The following is an 18,886-nucleotide window of genomic DNA, read 5'->3' on the forward strand; positions in this document are numbered from 1 at the left end:
GAACAGGACAGGAGCTGAGGAAGGCAGGGATTCCCGAAGCAGGGCAGCCACACACAGCTGCACAGGCTGTGCACCCACAGCTGCAGGGAGGCCATGCACACAGATGACCCTGGGGCTGCAGAGCGGGTGGCCCTGGCTGGCAGGTCAGGGGAAAGGAGGGAGCGCTCTGAGATCCAGACCCAGAGCTGATGCCCATGTTCCCATGCGTGGACCTCACAAGGTCATATGATGGGTCGTTACTCCTCGTTACACACGGGAACAGCGAGGCTCAGGGGGCAAACGTGACCTGTTGAGAGCCGTGCAGGTTCTTAACCCCCATCTCTGAACTTGAGTCCAGCCTCCTTGGAAACCTCCAGACCCACCTGTCAGGCTGCACTGGCCTTGCAGGTGCGGGCGCCACCCACCTTTAGGGATTGAAGTCTGGCTCTCCGGAGCCACCTGGAGGAGGCAGGCTGCCCGTGGGAAAAAGCGCAGCCTGGGGGAGTGGGTTCTGGCCCTGGCAGGCCGTGCCCTGGCGGAGGGGGTGTCCACGCCTCCTGCTGTAGCACAGAGAGCCTGCAGAACACACCTGTCAGTCTGTCTGGGTCACAGAGCACAGGGGCCGAGGGAAGCGGACAGCCAGCTAAGGGTTCAGGCGAGGCGAGAGCTCCAGCCGCTGCCCAGGGAGCTCTTGCCAGGCCGAAGCCAGTTCCTTCCCGGATGCTGACTTCCGAGTGCTGATTTGGCTCTAGCTCAGCTCCCAGCTCCACTATCGGACGGGTGTGCCTCATCTGCTTTCCTCGGCAGAGATACAGGGCACAGAGAGGGTAGGGGCGTCACCCGGGGCACACAACACGCTGTGGCAGGGGCGGCTGGGGGTGAGGAGCCGAGAGCAGCCGTTTTGAGCTTTGAACAGCATCAGTCTAGCTGTAAAAAGCAGTGATGATGATGGTGAGGACCTATAACACCTCATGCTTACTGGGCACTGCTATGTACCAGGCAGGCTTTTAATCTATATTATTTCTTTTAATCCTCAAACAACCTATCCGGTAGATAGAATTATTTCTCCCTACTTTACAGATGAACCAACCAGAGCAAACAAACCTGCCCCAGTTCACGCTGCCAGGAAGTGGCAGAGGCAGGCTTGGAACCCTGGCAGTCTGGCTCGAGTTCCAGCTCCTAACCACCCTGGGGGCGACCTCCTTAACGAGCGGTTACCCCCTTTCTGTCCGGAGTGAGCAGTTTTCAAAGTGCTCTCACATCCCAGCTCCCGTCCCCAGGCCCAGAGCATGCTGTCCTCACGTTGTGGAGCTGAAGTTCTCTGCCTCGCCCGCCGCCCCTGCAGAGCTGCAAGCTCTGGGGCAGAGACTGCAGAGACTTCAGAAGCAACCAGGGTCTGGCCCGCGTTAGGTGTCACTTGGAGCATGAATAACCTCGATGAGGGAGGAAAGGCAGACAATGATGTCTCCCTTTTACAGAGGAGAAGACAGAGGCCAGCCGTCTCCTGAGCCACAGTAGACCCACCCTGGTCCCCTGGCCACTGCCTCGGACCATCCCATACAGCACACGGGGCAGCACTGGCTCATCAGGGGACAGCAAGGCCCTGCAGGCCTCGCTCCTGGTATGGAAGCAAGAGAACATACCAGAAAGAACAGAGCACAGAGCCCGCCGACCCTACCTCGGCTGATCCTCTGCTTTTCCCCAGAGAGGATGCCTGGCGTGTCGATGATGCTGATGCTCTCCAGCACGGGGTTGGGCAGCTGGGCACACACGAACCTGCATGGATGACAGGAGTCCGAGGTGAGCCACTGTCCTCTCATTGCCTCACACACCCTTGTTTCAGCCTCATGCCTACCTTCCCTGCCCGGGGGCCGAGGTTCAGAAACCTGGCTGCCTTCCCATGCAGACGCCCAGCTCCAGGTCAGACTTAGCCCCAATGCTGGGCCCAAGACCTAAGGAAGCTCCCAGGGGAACCTGGGCAGGAGGGTCCTACACTGTGACCCCTGCTGTCAGGAACACCAAGATGTCCAGAACTCGAGCCCTGCTCCCAGGGAACCCAGTCTGGTGAGGAGAGGAGGCATGCACGTGGCCAAGCCGAGGGAGGCCAGGCAAAGGGTTCGGGAGATCCAAGGTGGAGAGATGGAGTCCAGGACAGCTTCCTGGAGGTGGCGGCCCTGGAACTGGCCTTGATGAAGGGGTCACACCATCCAGAAACATTTGTTTGGGCCTCGAAGGGCTATCCAAATATCAAACTTTGCTATTAGGATAGCAGTCAAGCCTTATTCAAGGAAACATTTATCGTGTTACATCCTGAAGTCTCAACATACACACTGGTAAATCTAACTTACATCCTTCTTACTTTAGCCTTCTCTATCATATGCCATTTTTGGTGAAAGCTAAAAAGGAGTCTTACTCTTCCAGATATATTATGTGAAATGGCAGAGATGCAGGACACATGGGAAAAAAAGTGGGGGGGGGGGAGGGGCTTCACAGAGGAGGCCGAACTTCAACTAAGACTTCAAAAGATAATCAGCATTTGCCAGGCAGATAAGAGTGCAGGCAGGAAGCCTGTGTGTGTGTGTGTGTGTGTGTGTGTGTGTGTGTGTGCATGTGTGTGCGCACATGTGTGTATCAGTGGATGGGTAGTGGAGAGAAGACAGTATTCCAGACTGGAGATAAGGGGTAACAATGAAAGAGCAGTGTTATGGGTTGAACTTTGTCCCCTAAGAAGATCTGTTGAAGTCCTAACCCCTAGGGGGTCTAGAATATGACCTTATTTGGAAACTAGAGGCCCGGTGCGTGAAAATTCATGCATTGGAGTAGGGGGGGTGTGTCCCTCAGCTCGGCCTGCCCCCTCTCACAGTCCGGGAGCCCTCAGGGGCAGGAGGCGACCTGGCGGTCAGGGGAAGGCGATGCCTCCATCACACCTCTGCTGCTGCCACTGCCGGCAGCACAAGCCTCAGCTGGCCCTAGTTACCTGAGCCTCTGGCGGCCCTGGATGGCTGGACAGCTGCCATCAGCAGCTTGCTTGCACCTCGGGTGTCGGCTGGGCAGCCGCCATCCATGGCTTGCCTGCGCCTCAGGCCGGCTCTGGGTGGCTACGGGGCTGAGGGGACTGGGGGACTCCGGAGACAGGTGCACAGAGTAGTCAGACCCACCTGGGGGCGGGCCCGACCATGCCACGCCTGCTGCCCCAGCGGAGCTGAGGGGACTGGGTGCCACCATCTTGTGGCTGTGGGCGCCGCCATCTTTGAGGGTGTGGCAGTCAATTAGCATATTCCCTCCTTATTGGCTGTGGGCACCACCATCTTTGTGAGGGTATGATGGTCAATTAGCATATTCCCTCTTTATTAGATAGGATAGGGTCTCTGTAGATGTAATTAGTTAAGGTGAGATCATACTAGAGTAGGGTAGGCCCCTAATCCAATAAAACTGGTGTCCTTTTTAAAATTAAGTTAGGGTAACACTGGTTAATAACATTATGTAGGTCTCAGGTGTACAATTCTATAAAACAACACTTTATAAGATAAGAGAACACATGTGAAGACAGACATGCACAGAGGGAAGACGCCACATAAAGCAGGAGGCAGAGGTTGGAATCATGCTTCGACTACCAAGAACACCTGGGCAACCAGGAGAGGGAAGAAGCAAGAGAGGGTGCTCCTCTAGAATCTTCTGAGGGAGCATGGCCCTGCTATACCTTGGTTTCAGCTCTGGCCTCCAGAACTATGAGATAACACATTTCTGTTGCTTTAAGGCACCGAGTGGCAGCCCCGGGGAACTACTAGAAGTAGGTGCAAACGCAGCACAGAAATGAGAGAGCTTGCACCATTCCTGTGGGTACACATCACTGAGGCGAGGACAGGAAGGCTGGAGTGGCCAGAGATGAAGCTAGACAGGGAGGAGGCGGGAAGCCAGATCACAAGGGCCTTGAAAGTCACATTGAAATTTTGGATTTTATACTGAAGGCAGTAGAAACCTATCAGAATGCTTTAAGCCAAAGAATGACATGATCCAATACGATGGTTGTCAGCATGTCCAGTTCAGTTCCACAAATATTTATGGAGTGCCTGCTACATGCCTGGCACTATCCCAGATAAGGGGGGTAGAACAGTAAGTGACACAGCCCCTGTCCTGTCGAAGCCCATGGTGTCCATTGTACCTGAGACTCAGCCACATTCTGCTCCTGAGGTTCTATGGTACACCCCAGTGTTCTACAATACATCCCCCATCTTGCTGAAGCTAGTTTGAGCTGGGTTTCTGTCATTTGGTATTTGGGGCCAGGGTTGTGGCTGAGGCCAAACCCAGGCCAAGCATATGGTGTAAGAAGGGCAGGGGGTGATGATGGGCCAACTAAGGGTGACAGCAGGTAATCGGGGCCAGAGAAAAAGGAGACACAGAGAAGACTGGATGCAGAAAGGGCCTGGCCAGGGAGGCAGGAGAGGGGATGGTGGTCAAGAGAGACAAATACCAAGGAGGTAATGTAAGGGTAGAAAGAGGCCCTGCTTATGATCACTAAGAGGTCACGGTGACCTTCACACAAGCAGCTGTGGTAGGGTGAAGCTACATTCCACAGGCTGGGGGACAGGAAGAAACGAGGAGATGAAGCCAAGAAACTTGGCTGTGCGAAGAGAGAGAGTGAAAGTTAGCAGGACCTGCTTTCGGGTTTTCAAGAGGAGATTTTCGTGTGAAGGGAAGGAGCCAAGGGAGGGTACAGTGGCCAGAAGGAGAAGCAGTCACTGATGGAGAGGATCCCTGAGAAGATGCCCCGTAGTCCAGGACACGATGAGGCAGGAGTTAGACCTTGTGAGGACAAGAGAAGCCACAGCTCTCTACACCCCGGTGGAGGAAGTGAGGACAAAGGCAGATGAACTTGTTTATAGGCAGACTGAACAAACAGTGAGATGGATCTGTGGACACTGGTTCCCATTCTCTCTAGAATGGAAGGGAGGCCAAATGCCATAAGAAGGAGGTGCGGTGATTGGAGAAGGGCGGGATTTGACGAGGGACATGGTGTAGGCTGCTGTAGGCTAGCTGAGGGGCACAGAGATGGGCACCCGAGGTCAGGGGTGCAGCCTCCTGTGAGTGGCTGCAGTGAAGCTGTCCCCCTTTCCCTGTTGCCCTTGCAATGAACATGCCTGGCAGATCCCCAGCCCATGGTCAGAAAAGCACGAAGCTTCCTCAGTTCTGGTCACAGGGTTCCTGCACTAAGCCACATTCTTTCATTCCCCTCTGGGTGGAATGTTGTTTGCCTGGAATGCTGGGTTGTTGTTGTTGTTTTTTTACACTTTCAGTGTCACCTCACTCATCTTTATCACCCATGTCAAATGCCAACTTCCCACAAGACCATCTCAGTGCTCTTGTCTCGAAGGAGGGTATTAGTATTATCCTCTTTCACAGACGGGAAAAGTGAGACCCAGAGAAGTTAGGCAATTTGTCTGAGATCCATGGTGCTACGTGGCAGGATTTGAACCCAGGTCTGTCCGAAGCCAAAGCCCATAGCCTTTCCCTCTCCTCTAAATCCCTCCCATTAGGGAAAGTAGTTTAAAAATGTTCAGTGCAATACTCATGCAAAAATGTGGTGTGGGTTGATAGAAAACATGCAATCAGGGGATCTCCTGCATTTTCGGTAAGCAGAAACAGGAAGACCTGGATCGGCCTACCAAGCATTCCCTAGAGCTTTTCCACTCAAATCATCACAACGACTCTGGTGTCCGCAGGCTTTTACTTGTGACCTGTCCAAGGCCACACAAGGTTAGTAGGAAAGTCAGTGCTCAAACTCAGGACTTCCACCTTAAGTCCAGGGTTCGTTCCACCAAGTGAAAACCATGTCCAGGGATAGAGAAAAACCTTCCTCTGCCTCCTTCCATTGGATGCAAATCCCCTTGGTAGCACAGGCAAAGGCTGAGAGTGCTTTCTGCTCTTATTGGCAGGAGGTGCAGATACGGGGGTGTGTGATTCACCTTGAGGTAACCTTCCCTGCTCCTTGATCGGGAGGAGGCAGCCTAGCGTTTGCAGCTCCCGCATCCCTACTCTACAGCGACTGGCTCAGTTACATTCTGAGCAAGAAAGGGACAATCAAGAGAGACTTTAGGTATGGGAAAGGCACCATGCGTCTAAGACCCGGCCCTGTGTTTTCTCATACTCCTTCTCATACTCCAAGAAGAAGAAAAGTCAGTGTGTATGTTCCCTCTGCACTCACCTGTTCAAGAAGGCATTGCCAAAGGCGTTGAGTTTCCGGAAGGGTTTCTTAGGATCCACCACCAGAGCGTTCCCAGGGATGATCCCCTCCACCTCACCCTGCATCACTGCAATGAAGGAGTCGGTGGTCGGCTCAGGCCCAATCCTCATGCCTGGAAAATCCTGTTCCAGCAGGTACCTGGCAGAGGGAGCACAGTCATAAAGCAGGGATTCTGCTGGTAGATCAACACGGAGCATCTACCACAAGGCAGGACAGAAGGGCAGAGCCACGAGATTTCTCGTCAGGGAGAGATGACTGCCGGGCAGGGTTTCAAAGACGTGGTGGAGGAGATGGGATTACAACTGAACTTAAAATACCAAATCTGTCCTTATCTTTTCCTCTCCCTGAATCAGTAGGGGGAAAAATGCAAGGTTTGGGCTCGGGGCTGGAGCACGGGTTGACACTGATTGCTGCACAGAGTATTGCAGACTTTACAACTGCTGATGGATCTGCATAAAGACTTGGTTAGAATTTGAGCATCCATGGACTCTGCCAGCTTTCCACAGGTCATTATTTATTTATCTGGTTAGTCAGTCCTTTAATAGAAAACTAGCTCATACATTAGGCAAAAATACAGCCAGTGTGCCTGACCGGCGTGGCTCACAGGTAGAGCATCAACCTATGAACCAGGAGGTCGTTGTTCAATTCCTGGTTCAGGGCACATGCCCAGGTTGTGGGCTTGATCTCCAATGTGGGGTGTGCAGGAGGCAGCCGATCAATGACTCTCTCTCATCATTGATGCTTCTATTTCTCTCTCCTTCTCCTTTCCTCTCTGAAATCAGTTTTAAAAAAATACAGCCAGTGTGATAGCTACATTATGATAAGTAGATCTCCAATCCCTCTGGACTTCTGGTCCACTCTCTAGGTGCCAGGTCCCTTTCTTCGCTCTTCTCCTGGCCAGAGCAGTGACAGCCCAAGGCCATGCCCTTCTGCACAGCCCCCTTTAGAAGTCAAAAGCAAAGGCACATGAGGAGCCAGAGAACAAAGAGAACAGCTCCTAAGGACAACTGAGTCCTTTAGAAGAAGCTCAGAACAGCTTTGGGCCCAAATAGCATGAGGTTGGATTCAGGGGAGGAGCCCAGAACCGCCTCTGGTGGGGACTGAGCAGAGGAGAGTCCCGGGGCACCTTCCAAGACCATGATGGACGAGGAGCTAAGGGTGTACTGACCAACAAACACAGACCCTGGGGTGAGCCCTCACTGTGCTGAGAACCTCCTGAACTTCGAGGGCCCCCAGGAGAAGAGAGGTCGAATCAGAGACTGTTAGTTGGGAGGGTAACATGGAGACCTCCTGGACCAGTGGTCCTCACCCCGGCTTCACAGCCGAGCTACCTCGGAGCTCTAGCTAAGGTGCCTGGTTCCCACCCCTGGAGGTTTTGACCCACTCACTTAGAGGCAGGGCCCTGGCCACTGGTGCTTTTTAGGAGCTCCCCAGGTGACCCTAATGCGCAGCTGGGGTTGACAGCACTCCCATTTTACTGATAAGACCACGGACACTCCATAGCATTTCCACATGCCAGGCATCACACCAATCATTTGGGGAACATTATCTCCTTTGGGTCTCACTGCAGCCCACTAGGTAGGCATTGAAGAAACAGAGGCCTGGGAGGGGTATGTGACTTTCTCCAAGTTAAATAGCTAATAGTAAGAGCTGAAACCCAGACCAAAACCAAACACCAAATCCTTTGCTCTTCATCTGCCTTCTACCCTGAGGAAGTCACTGCAGAGAGAGTTGATCCAGGCCCCACCAAAGGTCAGGGCAGAGCTGGAACCGGAGGCCATGTCTCCAGGGCCCAGGTGCTCTGCCCATCCCATGCCTCCCGCAGGTGGGCCTGCAGCGGTGGTCCTGCTCTGCTCACAGGGTGGTGGCCAGTGAGACGCGCTGGGGTTTCTTCCGGCTCATGGGTCTCCTGCCTGTGCCTCCGAGAAGCGTTCGGAGCTATTACATGACTCTGTGGTTCAGGCAGTTTAAGCCGGTTGCTATGGGTCCTCCCCAGGGAGCCAACAGAGAAGCTGGTGCCCAGAAGGCTCCCCTTCCACCCCCGCCGGCACACACCGGAGGGTTTAGGTGGCCCGGGGAAGCCCTCATCTCCCTCCAGCATCCCAGCCCGACAATCTGGGTGTGAAGCAGGATTTCCTCCATCAGAGGACCATTGTGAAATCTGGCACTGCGGCTATGAATGAGGAGACGTCCAACAGCTGCACCCTTGGAGAGCGCTTCCTGCTTTCTCAATGTGCCTCCTCCTTCAGGCCCTCACAGGAGAGGCAGGGAATCTCAGCAGCCCGGGGCCAGCAGGCCTGGTTTTTAACCAGGAGGGCTATGCCTTTCAGAAGGCACTGGGCCTCTATGAACCTCAGTACCTTCCTCTATAACACGGGAGGTAACAGTTCCAATTTATCAAGCACCTGTGATGTGCCAAGCTCTGTTCTAGATTTTCTATGGATTATCTCATTTCATCTTTACACCTACTCTAAGGTGAGGACTATGATCCGTATTGTCAAATAGGCCTAATAAGAAAGCCCACCTCTTAGGGTGTTCTGAGGGTTAAACTAGTTACAGCCCTTCAGCACTTAACCCAGTGCCTGGCACCCAGATTTATCATTCCAGTTTAAAAAGCGGGGGGGACAGGGGTTAGACAATTTGCCTCAGGTCATGCAATCGGTACATAGCTGAGCTAGGATTTGAACCTGTCACTTGGATTTGAGAATTTACGTTCCCAACCACTACCTTTACTATCTCCTTTCCTGCCGTAGGTCTCTTCTTGACCCGGAAATGCGAAAAGGCTGAGCCACACATGGGACTGGAATGAGGAATGGGACAAGAAGGTCACGAAGGAATATGGCTTGGCAGGAGGCTGTCTAGGGCCCAGGCCTTGGGAGAAAAGTAGGCTCTGGGTCCCACAAACCCAGCAATGTACTCATCTCCATACACACCTGTCCTAGGGGTTCTCAGCGAGGCCTCACTGAGTGACGCATGGCATGCAAAAGCTGTTGCTATCAAGTGACCAGAGCAGGCCCCAGGCCCACTGGCTCTCAAAGGACATTCTTGGGACTTAAAAATAGTAAAGCCAGATTTCCCGGCGAAGAAGGTTCATGAGAACCAACACCATGCCAGGGGAATCCCATCCGTTCTGTCTGTGTGCCAGGAGCCCCTGCCCCGTGAGCACGTGGGTGAGAAGCCCTAAGCGGAGCCCAGTAGTGGGGTGGCAAGTGTGAGTTCTGAGGCAGGAGGGGCTGGTGGATATGACCAAAGGCTTGAGGGAAGCTGACATAGACAGGAGTGGGAAGAAGCAATTCTGAGGCAGCTTTGAGAACACTCAGACTGAACAGGGCCAAATGGCAGTGATGGAGTATGCTGCTGACCCTGGCAGCTCAGATTCCATCCCTGAGAGACATGCTGTGAGATCAGATGATCAAAGGGTGACTTCCCAGCATGACAGGACCGCTTTCCTGGATGTGCCGGAGCCCCAGCCTGAGTCTGTCTGAGCAAGGGCCTGGAGGCTGGGCCGGCTGTCCTGTCCTTGTGGCAAAACCCACATGAGCCCAAACTTGCTGACCACACGTGGGCCTGGAGGAACACAGAGTCCAGAAAAGCCACCAGCACATCCAGGGACACAGTGGGGCCAGGCAGAGAACCGGAGCTGGGTAAATTCTCAGGGACATTTGGGTATGGCTTGCAGCACCAAGTGCCCCCTTCACAAAGCCTCCACTGTGTCCGGAAAGGACAACCTATTGAGGGATCTCACTGCTGCTCTGTGGGAAGTGATACAGATCGCCTCTGTTGCCAGGCGCAACCATTCCCACGGCAGCAGACACAAAGCCGAGTGAATTCAAGCCTGGGTGGGAACGGCTGAGACCAGGACGTGCAAGGGTAAGGAGGGGCTGCTGAGTGGCAGGTGCTGTTCTGGGACCTTTACCCAAATTATTCCACTGAATCGACCCTACAAGCACTGTGGGATGGCAGCATTATTTCAGTTTAGCAGTGGAGTAAATTGAGATATAGGTTGCACAAGTTCATGGCCAAATGAAAATATTTAGCAACGTTAAGAGCTAAGATTTTGGTGCGCTGTGCCCCCAAAATCACGCCATCCCCCGCCATCTAATGAAAAACAAGTAAATACTAAAACCATAAAATAGGTGTATGGAACTCCTACACAAGGCTGATTTTTTTCTATAAGAACCACTTTTCTGTACATTTTTCTTCAGTAAATTATTTCATGGCATTTTCCTCATTTGTGTGTGTGTGTGTGTGTGTGTGTGTGTGTGTGTGTGTGTCTCCTGCTTGCCTGGCAATCTAGGCATGCGGTCTGCTTTAGTGGTGACCTAAGCACCCAGGGAAAGGCATGGAGCCAAGACTCTTAACTTAGTCTGCTTCCGAAGTACCCCGCTCCGCAGCAGTGGGCCAGACCTCGGCTGCTGCTGGGACGGCGCCAGGGCAGGGAACAGAGGGGCGGGCTCCGCAAACATGCTGCCCTGGGCTGGGCCCTCTGCCTCGGCTCAGCCCAGAATGCATCCTCCTGGGTGGCTTCTCCATCACCGATAGGACCTTGGACATATCACCCAACAGCCCAGTGGCTCAGTTTCCCTGGTTTATAAAAAAGGGTTAAACCTTGGTTTCTAACTAGCCAAAGGGACAGCTTGAAGGTTTTGATATGACATCCATGAGTTTGGGAAAAACAAAGGCGACACCAGACATTTGCTCATATTGGAAGAGACAATGATTAGAGGAAACAAACACCTCATTGTTGCCTGTAAGTACTCAGTGCATTTCTACAGAGTCTCCAAATCCAGTCCCGATGCCGCCCCAGTGAGGCCTTAACTGATTCATTCTGTCATCCCAAACCTGACTTACACTCTTCCCAGAAAATCACATAGCTCTTATTTGCATATCTTTAGTAGACTCTAAAGGCACATATCACTTTCTGCCTTGTATCATAGGTATTCGTGTTATAGATCTGAATCTTTGGTCTATCTTATCTATGGACACACACAATAGGGTGGTGAAGGCCTGGGATGGGGTGGGAACCGGGTGGAGGGGGCAATGGGGGAAAAAAGAGGGAATATCTGTAAAACTCTCAAACATTTTACTCTTAAAGATTTTTTAAAAAATTAAAGTGAAAAATAAAATTAAACGGAGTCCCAACAATCATACTTGCCCTGTCAGCCTCCGGGGGTTTTAGGGAGACTGTAAAGCACCCCAGAGACACAAAATGAGGGAGTAGGTGGGGGAGACCCCTGATGGTGCAGTTGAGGTCTGAGTCAGCTCTGTGCTCCTCAGATCAGAGCAGCCACCACTGTCCCTGGGGCACAGCAGCCTCTGCCACCGGATGAGGTGACCCCAGCACAAAGACGGGTGGCCACACTGCCAAGCCTCCTGCTCCTCTCCCCTTGCCCGCCCACTCCCCAGCACTGTGGCTCAGGCCCCTCTTCCAACTCTCCCAGCACGCGATCCAGCCCCCTCATCCTGGCTGTGGGAGGGGCCGACCAGGGCTTCCCCCACCTCCTGAGGGCCAGCCTCCAAGCCTCTGGTTAGAGAATCTGCTAGAAAGAAGAGAGGGAATGATAAAGCCCCAACAGAGGGCCTGCAAAGGCACTGGAGCCACACTGGTCCTTTCCCCTTCTAATCCCTCGGAGCCCTCGGAGGGAGTTGTTAGGATTCACACGATAGAGGTGAGGCAACAGGAGGGATAGATCTTGCTAACAAGGTCTCTTGTTGGTGTCCGCCAGAGCCCGGATTCTGCTGAGCAGCAGGCCGTGTTCTATCCATGGCCTGGCCTCATTGCCAATGCTGTCGGGGTGGGGCCCTTTCTCCAGGGTCCTTCTCCTCCCAGGCAGCGCTGCTCCTGATGCCCTCCAAACACCTGACTTCCAAGGCGGATCTTAAGCTGGACCTGGGGCAGGCGGACCCCGCCTCACTTCGGGCCCAGCAGATCCGAGCCCTGACAGGAAAAGGATGTCCACTGAGCGCAGGGTGGACAGGACAGGGGTGTGGCAGGGACTGTGCCTGGTGGGATAGACCTGGCAGAGGTCAGTGGGTCTACCTGGAAGGGGATGGGATGGTGATGCTGTAATGCACGGGGTGAGGCCTAGGCGGTGGGGATGGAGCAGCCACAGGGAAAGGCTGAGTCACTTTTGGGGAGGATTCAAACATCCCCCCTGAAGAAGTGGGAGAGGTTGAAAGGGTCAGCTAGTAGCAGCTCCCACTGTGTGCTCATACTTCAGAGTCCAAGTCATGCTGTCGAAGGGCCACCTGAGCCTTGAGATCAGCCCAGACCTCCCTGTGCAGACACAGGCAGCTTGGCTCTGGCAGCCCCAGGCCTGAGCCCCCATCCCCAGTCCTCTATTTGGCCCCCCTTATGGCCCCTGAGAGCGCTGGGCTTTCCGCAGCCCTTGGGCCAGCCGGCTATTCACCTCTGTGACCAGGGGGCCAAATGGGGCACGGGAGGAGGGATTGGAGGCTGCCTGCCAAGGGAAGGAAGAGTGAAGGGAGGAAAACAGCAGAGGCAGGGAAAGGCTGCCAGGCCCTAGGGACACAGAGCTACTGTACGCCGAGGAGGCAGCCTGTGTTGGAGGGAGCAGCCACCGGGCCAATTTATTGTTTATTTTATTACTCTGGGTTGCTGGGCCTTAGGCCAGAGAAGTTATTTCAGGCAGAGATCATAGCACATTAATTAGTTATTAAAAGAATGCCCTTTTCTTCATGTTCTTCCTGAGAAAAGAAATAAACCCCGCGGCAAGTACATATAACTGAAACTGGGTGGGCACTCCGGCGGCAAAGGCCCAGGGCTGGGAATGAAGAGGCAAGTCTCTATTCCAGAGAGAAAGGTCCTTCACAGGCTCAGCCTGTGATGGAGGGGAGAAGCGTGATGTCCAAGGCAGGAAGCAGGGATGGGGAGGACGGAGAGGCCAGGGCACCCTGAGAATCTATGCCCCGCGCACCTTCCTACCCCAGTGCAGCCTGGGAGAGGGGTGCTGTACCAACTTACCCTCTTGGAGAGCAATTCAGAAATAGGACCCTGAACACCGAAATTAAAAGTAAAAGAATAAATAAATAAAATAAATAAACAGAAACAACTCTGCATAACCTTTGGCCTAGTGATTTCGCTTCTGGGAATCTCTGAGAAAACAGTCAGTGTGTGAAAAAACATTACCCACAAAGATATTCAGAGTGATACTGCAATAGCAGAAAAGTCTGAAACATCCTAAAACATTCAAAAGGAGTAGACTGGTGCCACGAATAATTGCATACACATACAGCGAAATAGCAGGAGGCTCTTAAAAAGAATGCTTACAAAGATTTTTAAACTTACATCAGAAATGCTTGTGCTGTAAGCATAACAACTCAGCATACAAAATTACATTATGAATGATCTTAACCGTGTGATAAAATAGCTAACCATACTGGAAATATATTTATACTTATATACATGTGAATGATTTAAAATGGTTTCCCTTGAGTTGTGGGATTATGGGTGATCTTTCTTCTTCCGTACATTCATTCTCTGCATTTTCCAATTTAAAGAAAATAACTGTTCAGTGGATTTAATGACAAGGCAGGAAAACATGCAATTTGGTTTGGGAAGGCGTCCCTGTGCTGCAAGCCCTCCTACCCTGCTGGCCCACTCTCCCTCAAGGGGAGGCGGCTTTTGATGCATGAGCTAAATTCAGTTACTGACATGAGTGGGGAGAGAGAACTCTTGTACTTGGAGGATAAGAAAGAGGAGGGATCTGCCCCTCCCGGCCTTCCTGTTTCCCTCAGATAACGAATAATCTATGGCAGCTTGACCCTGCCACTTTCTTAGGCCCAGTTAACAGCCAGCATGACTCAGGCGAAACCAGGAGAGAGTCTCAGACAGAGGCACTTACACCTGCCTGCTGCTTGGAGATCCAGCGCCCTAGGGACACCTGCCTTTCCCCACGTTCCCTCCCATTCTGCAAATGTATACTGGGAACCTCCCGTGGCTGAGACCCCAGGCCAGGCCCCAGAAGCTGAGGCACCATTGTATGTGCTGCTGTTACAGGAAAGAGACGCTCTAAAGAACCAAGGTGTGTCCAGAGGGCCAGAGAAGGCTCTGCAGAGGCAGGAGCCATCTGTAAATGGCCAGGACTTCCCGTGGGGTCATAATACAGGCCAGAGAAAGGACACAGGTTACAAAGGAATTGTGCACAGAACCCAGGTATCTCTAGAGTGTGCTTGGCAGCAATGGGCATTTAATAAAGTAAAGGAGATGGGTTAGATCAGAGCCCTCGCCCTAAAGTCCATGGTGGTCCTCGGGACCACAAGATTATATATAAATCTGTGATGTATGTGTATTTTTTTTTTCTATAGATAAGTCCAGCTTCCATCAGATTTTCAAAGGAGGAACTAACCTTTAAAAAGTTAAGAAGCAATGAGTTCAATTCATAGCGAAGGGTCCTTGTAGTTCCAACAATATAAGAGATCCGAAAGCCAACTGGCCCATCCACCTCTTCCCCTCCCCCACTCGGGTACCGAACTTCTTCAGAAATCACTCAGTCTCTCCAAGCTGCTGAGCCCAAGGCTATTCGCCTACCCAAGGGCAAGCTTGATCTGGTGGCCTATTCAGACACAACATGTTAGTATGGGGCACGCGCAGCTTGCAGAAAGCGTGTGTTATGAAAGTTTACCATTAAGAGAACATTTGTACCTAGAAAATCAATAACCAGACTGCTCCTGTTGCTGCTTTTCTTGCCAATCAAAGACTAGTGCTGAGTGTTGCAGGTGCTCAGTCAAGGAATGGAAACAAGAGCACCCCGCTTTCAAACGGGCAAGAGATGGGCACCGTTGACTTTTGGAGGCCACGGAACCCATCGCTACGCTGTGGGAGCCTGCCTCTCACCACAGAGGACCATAAGCACCAAGAGCTTGGCAAGGGCTGTAGATGAGGCCGAGGAAAATGGCTGGCCTTGAAGGTTGTGTGGCCTGAGGACTGGGGAGAAGCCTGTCGTCTAAAGACAAGAAGGATTCTCATCCCTCTAGTGGCCCATTTGCGGACCTCTCTAAATGCAGGGTGGACACGTTGACTTCTGGAGGATCTCTCCAGCCCAAGGACTCTGTAATTCAAGGGAATGGATGACTCACCCTCAAAGTCACAGGCATTTAGCCAAGCATCTCCTTCCATGGGTCAAGGACCAGCATCCCACGTTGACCTCCCCCCAGTGAGATGACTCTGGACAGCGCAGCTAACCTCTCCATGCCTCAGTTATCTGACCCGCTAAGCTGGATGAGACAATTGTCAATATCCCTCCCACCTCTAAAAGACTTTAATATTATTACCGAGCCATTAAGATAAAACAAGAGAAGACATTTTAAAAAACAACATGCTCTTTCTGGATACTGCTTCTGTCCAGTCTCCAAGAGATACATGTCGGAGCTCTGCTCCGCGAAGGAAAATGATAAAAGGACAAGTGGCACTGCCAGGCAGGGAGCCACAGGGTCCCCAGCCCACCTCTTCAGCTGTCACTGTAAAGCCCCCACGTGAATGGCTGAAGCCTTTAAAAGGCAAGGGAAATGGAAGTGGCCATAAAGGGCATGTCCCTAAAAAGTGAGGGTGTAAGATATTCCCACACGGGACTCTTGGGATAAGGGATTTCTCACTCTTGCCTCCTGGGCCTTGATTTCACCATCCATAAAATGGGAAGAATAGGATGGCTCTGATTTTTAACATTTCAGACTGACCACTTGGAGAGGTAGGATGGGGTGGGGGACCAGCAGTGAAATTGTGGGGTAAGCTTTGGACACATGTGCATGCAAAGATTTCTTCAGAGTCCTGGAGAGAAGACAGTACCCAGCCTGGAGGGGGCACCAGGAGTGAATGGAAGGCTTAAGCGCTGGGAGGCAGGGTGGGGCTGCCGGGGGCCCTGGGCTGGCTCACCTGATGAACGTGGTCTTCCCAGTGGAGTACTGGCCCACCAGTAAGACCATGGGCTTGTTGTCAAAATCGGCATCCTCCAGGGCGGGCGAGTGAAACTCGTGGAAGCGGTAATGCTCTTCCAGGGGCAGCAGCTTGCTCTTGTAGAGTTTCTTGAGCCCCTCGCTCACCGTCTGGAAGACCTCGGGGTCCTTCCTCCGGCGGTCGTCGGTACCCAGCCAGCTGAACATCGCGGCAGCTGCTCGCCCCCTGCGTGCAGCCCAACAGGAGGGCGCGGAGCCCCGCGTCCGGTGCCCTTGGCTCCTCGGGGAAAATGCCCCGCAGGGCGGGCCCGCTGGGCTCGGAACCACGCCGCCGCCTCACCCGAGCGCGGGGCTCAGCCGCACCATGACTCGGGCGCGCGGCTCGGAGGTCCCCGGAGCAACGCCGCGGGGCGGAGAACGCGCTCTTTCCAAGCTCCTGGGACCAAGCCCAGCCCCAGCTTCATCCAGCAACCAAGGCCGGAGGGAGGGAAGAAAGATCGGGGCTGGGCGGGAGGGTCGCGATCTTGGAAATTAAAGTCAAACCTGTAATTGAACTGCCAAATGTCGGGGTCCGGGGTCTCCCCCAAGACCGCTCCAGCTCGGACCCGGGTACAGCTAGAGGATGCTTCGGCTCCGCTCCTGCCCAGCCCAGTCGCTCGGGGAATGCGGTGGTGCTCCAGCTGGCGGTCAGCTCGGCGTCCGCAGCCCCAGGCGCCGGTTTAAATGCCAGCGGTGCAGGAAGCGGGCTCCCGGAGGAAGTCCCCGAGTACTGGCAAGGCCGGCCCGGCCGGCGGGTCCCGGCGAGGAGAAGCTGAGCAGGGCGCAGCCATGTTTGTGGGCAGATGCTCCGCTGGGGACCCGCGGCTGCTGCCTGGGAAGCCAGGGATGCTGAATCCTGTGGGAAGGCGCTGGTATTTCAGTCCAGGCCTGGGAAGGTTACTTTGGGAACAGCGCCCTCTCAGGGACCGCTGCGAAGACAGAGCTGACCTGCTCATCTGTCTCCCTACTTTTACTAGTAAAAGCGGTTTCCTTAGGTACTGAGTTCCATTCCTTAAGAAGACAGGTACCCTAGTAGGGAATATTTTTCTTGGGGCATGGAAAGAAGAGTCAATACCAGGTTATACAAAATGACCCAAACTGTAGCTACCCAAACTTTTTGCTAGGTCTAGGATGAAGTCAAAACCATTCACATTCATTCCTTCTAATAAAACAAGCTAAATCCCTGTCATTACTGAGCCGGTAATATGGCTCACCAATTTTGGTGACTGGATACAAGGTTGATGAGCACATACAGACTCTCCCTTCTGGGAGCTCCAGTCCAGGCAGGCTTCACCGAGGAGAAATGAGCAGGGAGCCATTGGGCTCACAGCAGGGAGGAGGTATTCCTTTTGTCTGGATAATTTGAGGAAGGCTTCACAGAAAGCATGACTGTGACCTGGATCTTAAATGATGAATCTGCAGAGAAGAGGGAAGACATCCAGGCAGAGTAAAGGGCATTTGCAAAGGCATGGAAACAAGGAAGAACTTGCTTTGGTGAAGGCCGAATAAACAGTTTTGCTCGAGTATAGGGTGCAGGAGAGTGGAAGGGAGTATCTGAGGCCAGAAAGGCTTTGCTTGCCCAAACAGGAATCACATAGGGGATAAGAAACCAAAAGCAATGTTTTTACTAATCATCGTTTACGTTAACTAAGTGCTCACCCTGTGCAAGGGCCTGGGCTAAGTTCTCAGTAAGCACTGTTGTGTTGACCTTCATGGCAGCTCTTGAGACAGATCATGTCATCTACAGCAGCATACCAATGAGAACGGGGGGGGGGGGGGGGTGGGTGGGAACAGTTGTAGGCCAGGTGTAGGCAGAAGGAATGACTTGTCTATAGAGAACTTCAATGCAATAATAAAACCAACTCGAAATCAGTCTGCTTTATATTAGCTCCATTCTCACCCTCCTCCATGCCAAGGCAGATGGCTCCCACACACTCCCTTCCATAGATGAAGAAACAGTAGGCTAATGGGCCAGGTGGGACTGCTAATGCTGGCAGCAGTGTGGGAGAGGGACTGGAGGAGCAAACGAGGCTGGAGGCCAAGAGACAAACTAGGAAACTATTCAAACATTTAGGAGACAGCAGTAATCGCGATTGGGGAAGAGGTCATATTCAAGAGATTTTTTTTTATGGCATAGAAATGACAGATCTCGGTGAGCAATAATAGAGAGGAAATGAGGATAAGCCGGAGTCTCAGATGATTCTGAATTTTCTACTGTAAGGGAGAAGATGGTTGGAGACACTCTTCCACCAATGAGGGGAGTTAGGAGGAGATCAGATTTAGCATTTAAAGATGATGTGTTCCGCCTGAAACATGTGTGGTTGAGGTACCTGTGGGAACTCCAAGTGGAGGAGTAGACTTGGTGAAGCTGCAGGGATTTGGGCAGGAATTATCAGAGATGGGTGTTAGTTAGAATCTCCTTAGTTACAGCTCAGATCTCCTGCTTCCTCCTGGAACCCCAGAGCTGATCATCTACTTCTGAGCTCTCTGCATCTCTGGGTAAGAAACCATTTGGAGCCCTAGCTGATTTGGCTCAGTGGATGGAACGTCGGCCTGTGGACTGAAGGGCCCGAGTTCGATTCCAGTCAAGAGCACAAGCTCAGGTTGCATGCTCGGTCCCCAGTAGGGGGCATGCAGGAGGCAGCCGATCAATGATTCTCTCTCATCATTGATGTTTCTATCTCTTTCTCCCTTCCTCTAGGAAATCAATAAAAG

At 52.7% G+C, this 18,886-nt stretch overlaps 1 protein-coding gene across 1 annotated transcript in view; it reads right to left on the reverse strand.

The window, feature by feature from the left end:
• EHD3 (EH domain containing 3) overlaps positions 1-16,992 on the reverse strand; it is a 28,141-nt gene extending 11,149 nt beyond the window's left edge. Inside the window, exons 1-3 of the mRNA XM_080683717.1 lie at positions 16,113-16,992; positions 6,182-6,358; positions 1,658-1,755 (exon numbers count right to left, since the gene is read on the reverse strand). Of these exons, the coding sequence (XP_080539843.1) occupies positions 1,658-1,755; positions 6,182-6,358; positions 16,113-16,339 (502 nt within the window). The 5' untranslated portion in view covers positions 16,340-16,992. The remainder of the gene's footprint in view (positions 1-1,657; positions 1,756-6,181; positions 6,359-16,112) is intronic.
• Positions 16,993-18,886: the final 1,894 nt, after the last annotated feature.

Source organism: Plecotus auritus, assembly GCF_963455305.1.
Source record: "Plecotus auritus genome assembly, chromosome: 8".
In the NCBI taxonomy this organism is placed as follows: Eukaryota; Metazoa; Chordata; class Mammalia; order Chiroptera; family Vespertilionidae; genus Plecotus; species Plecotus auritus.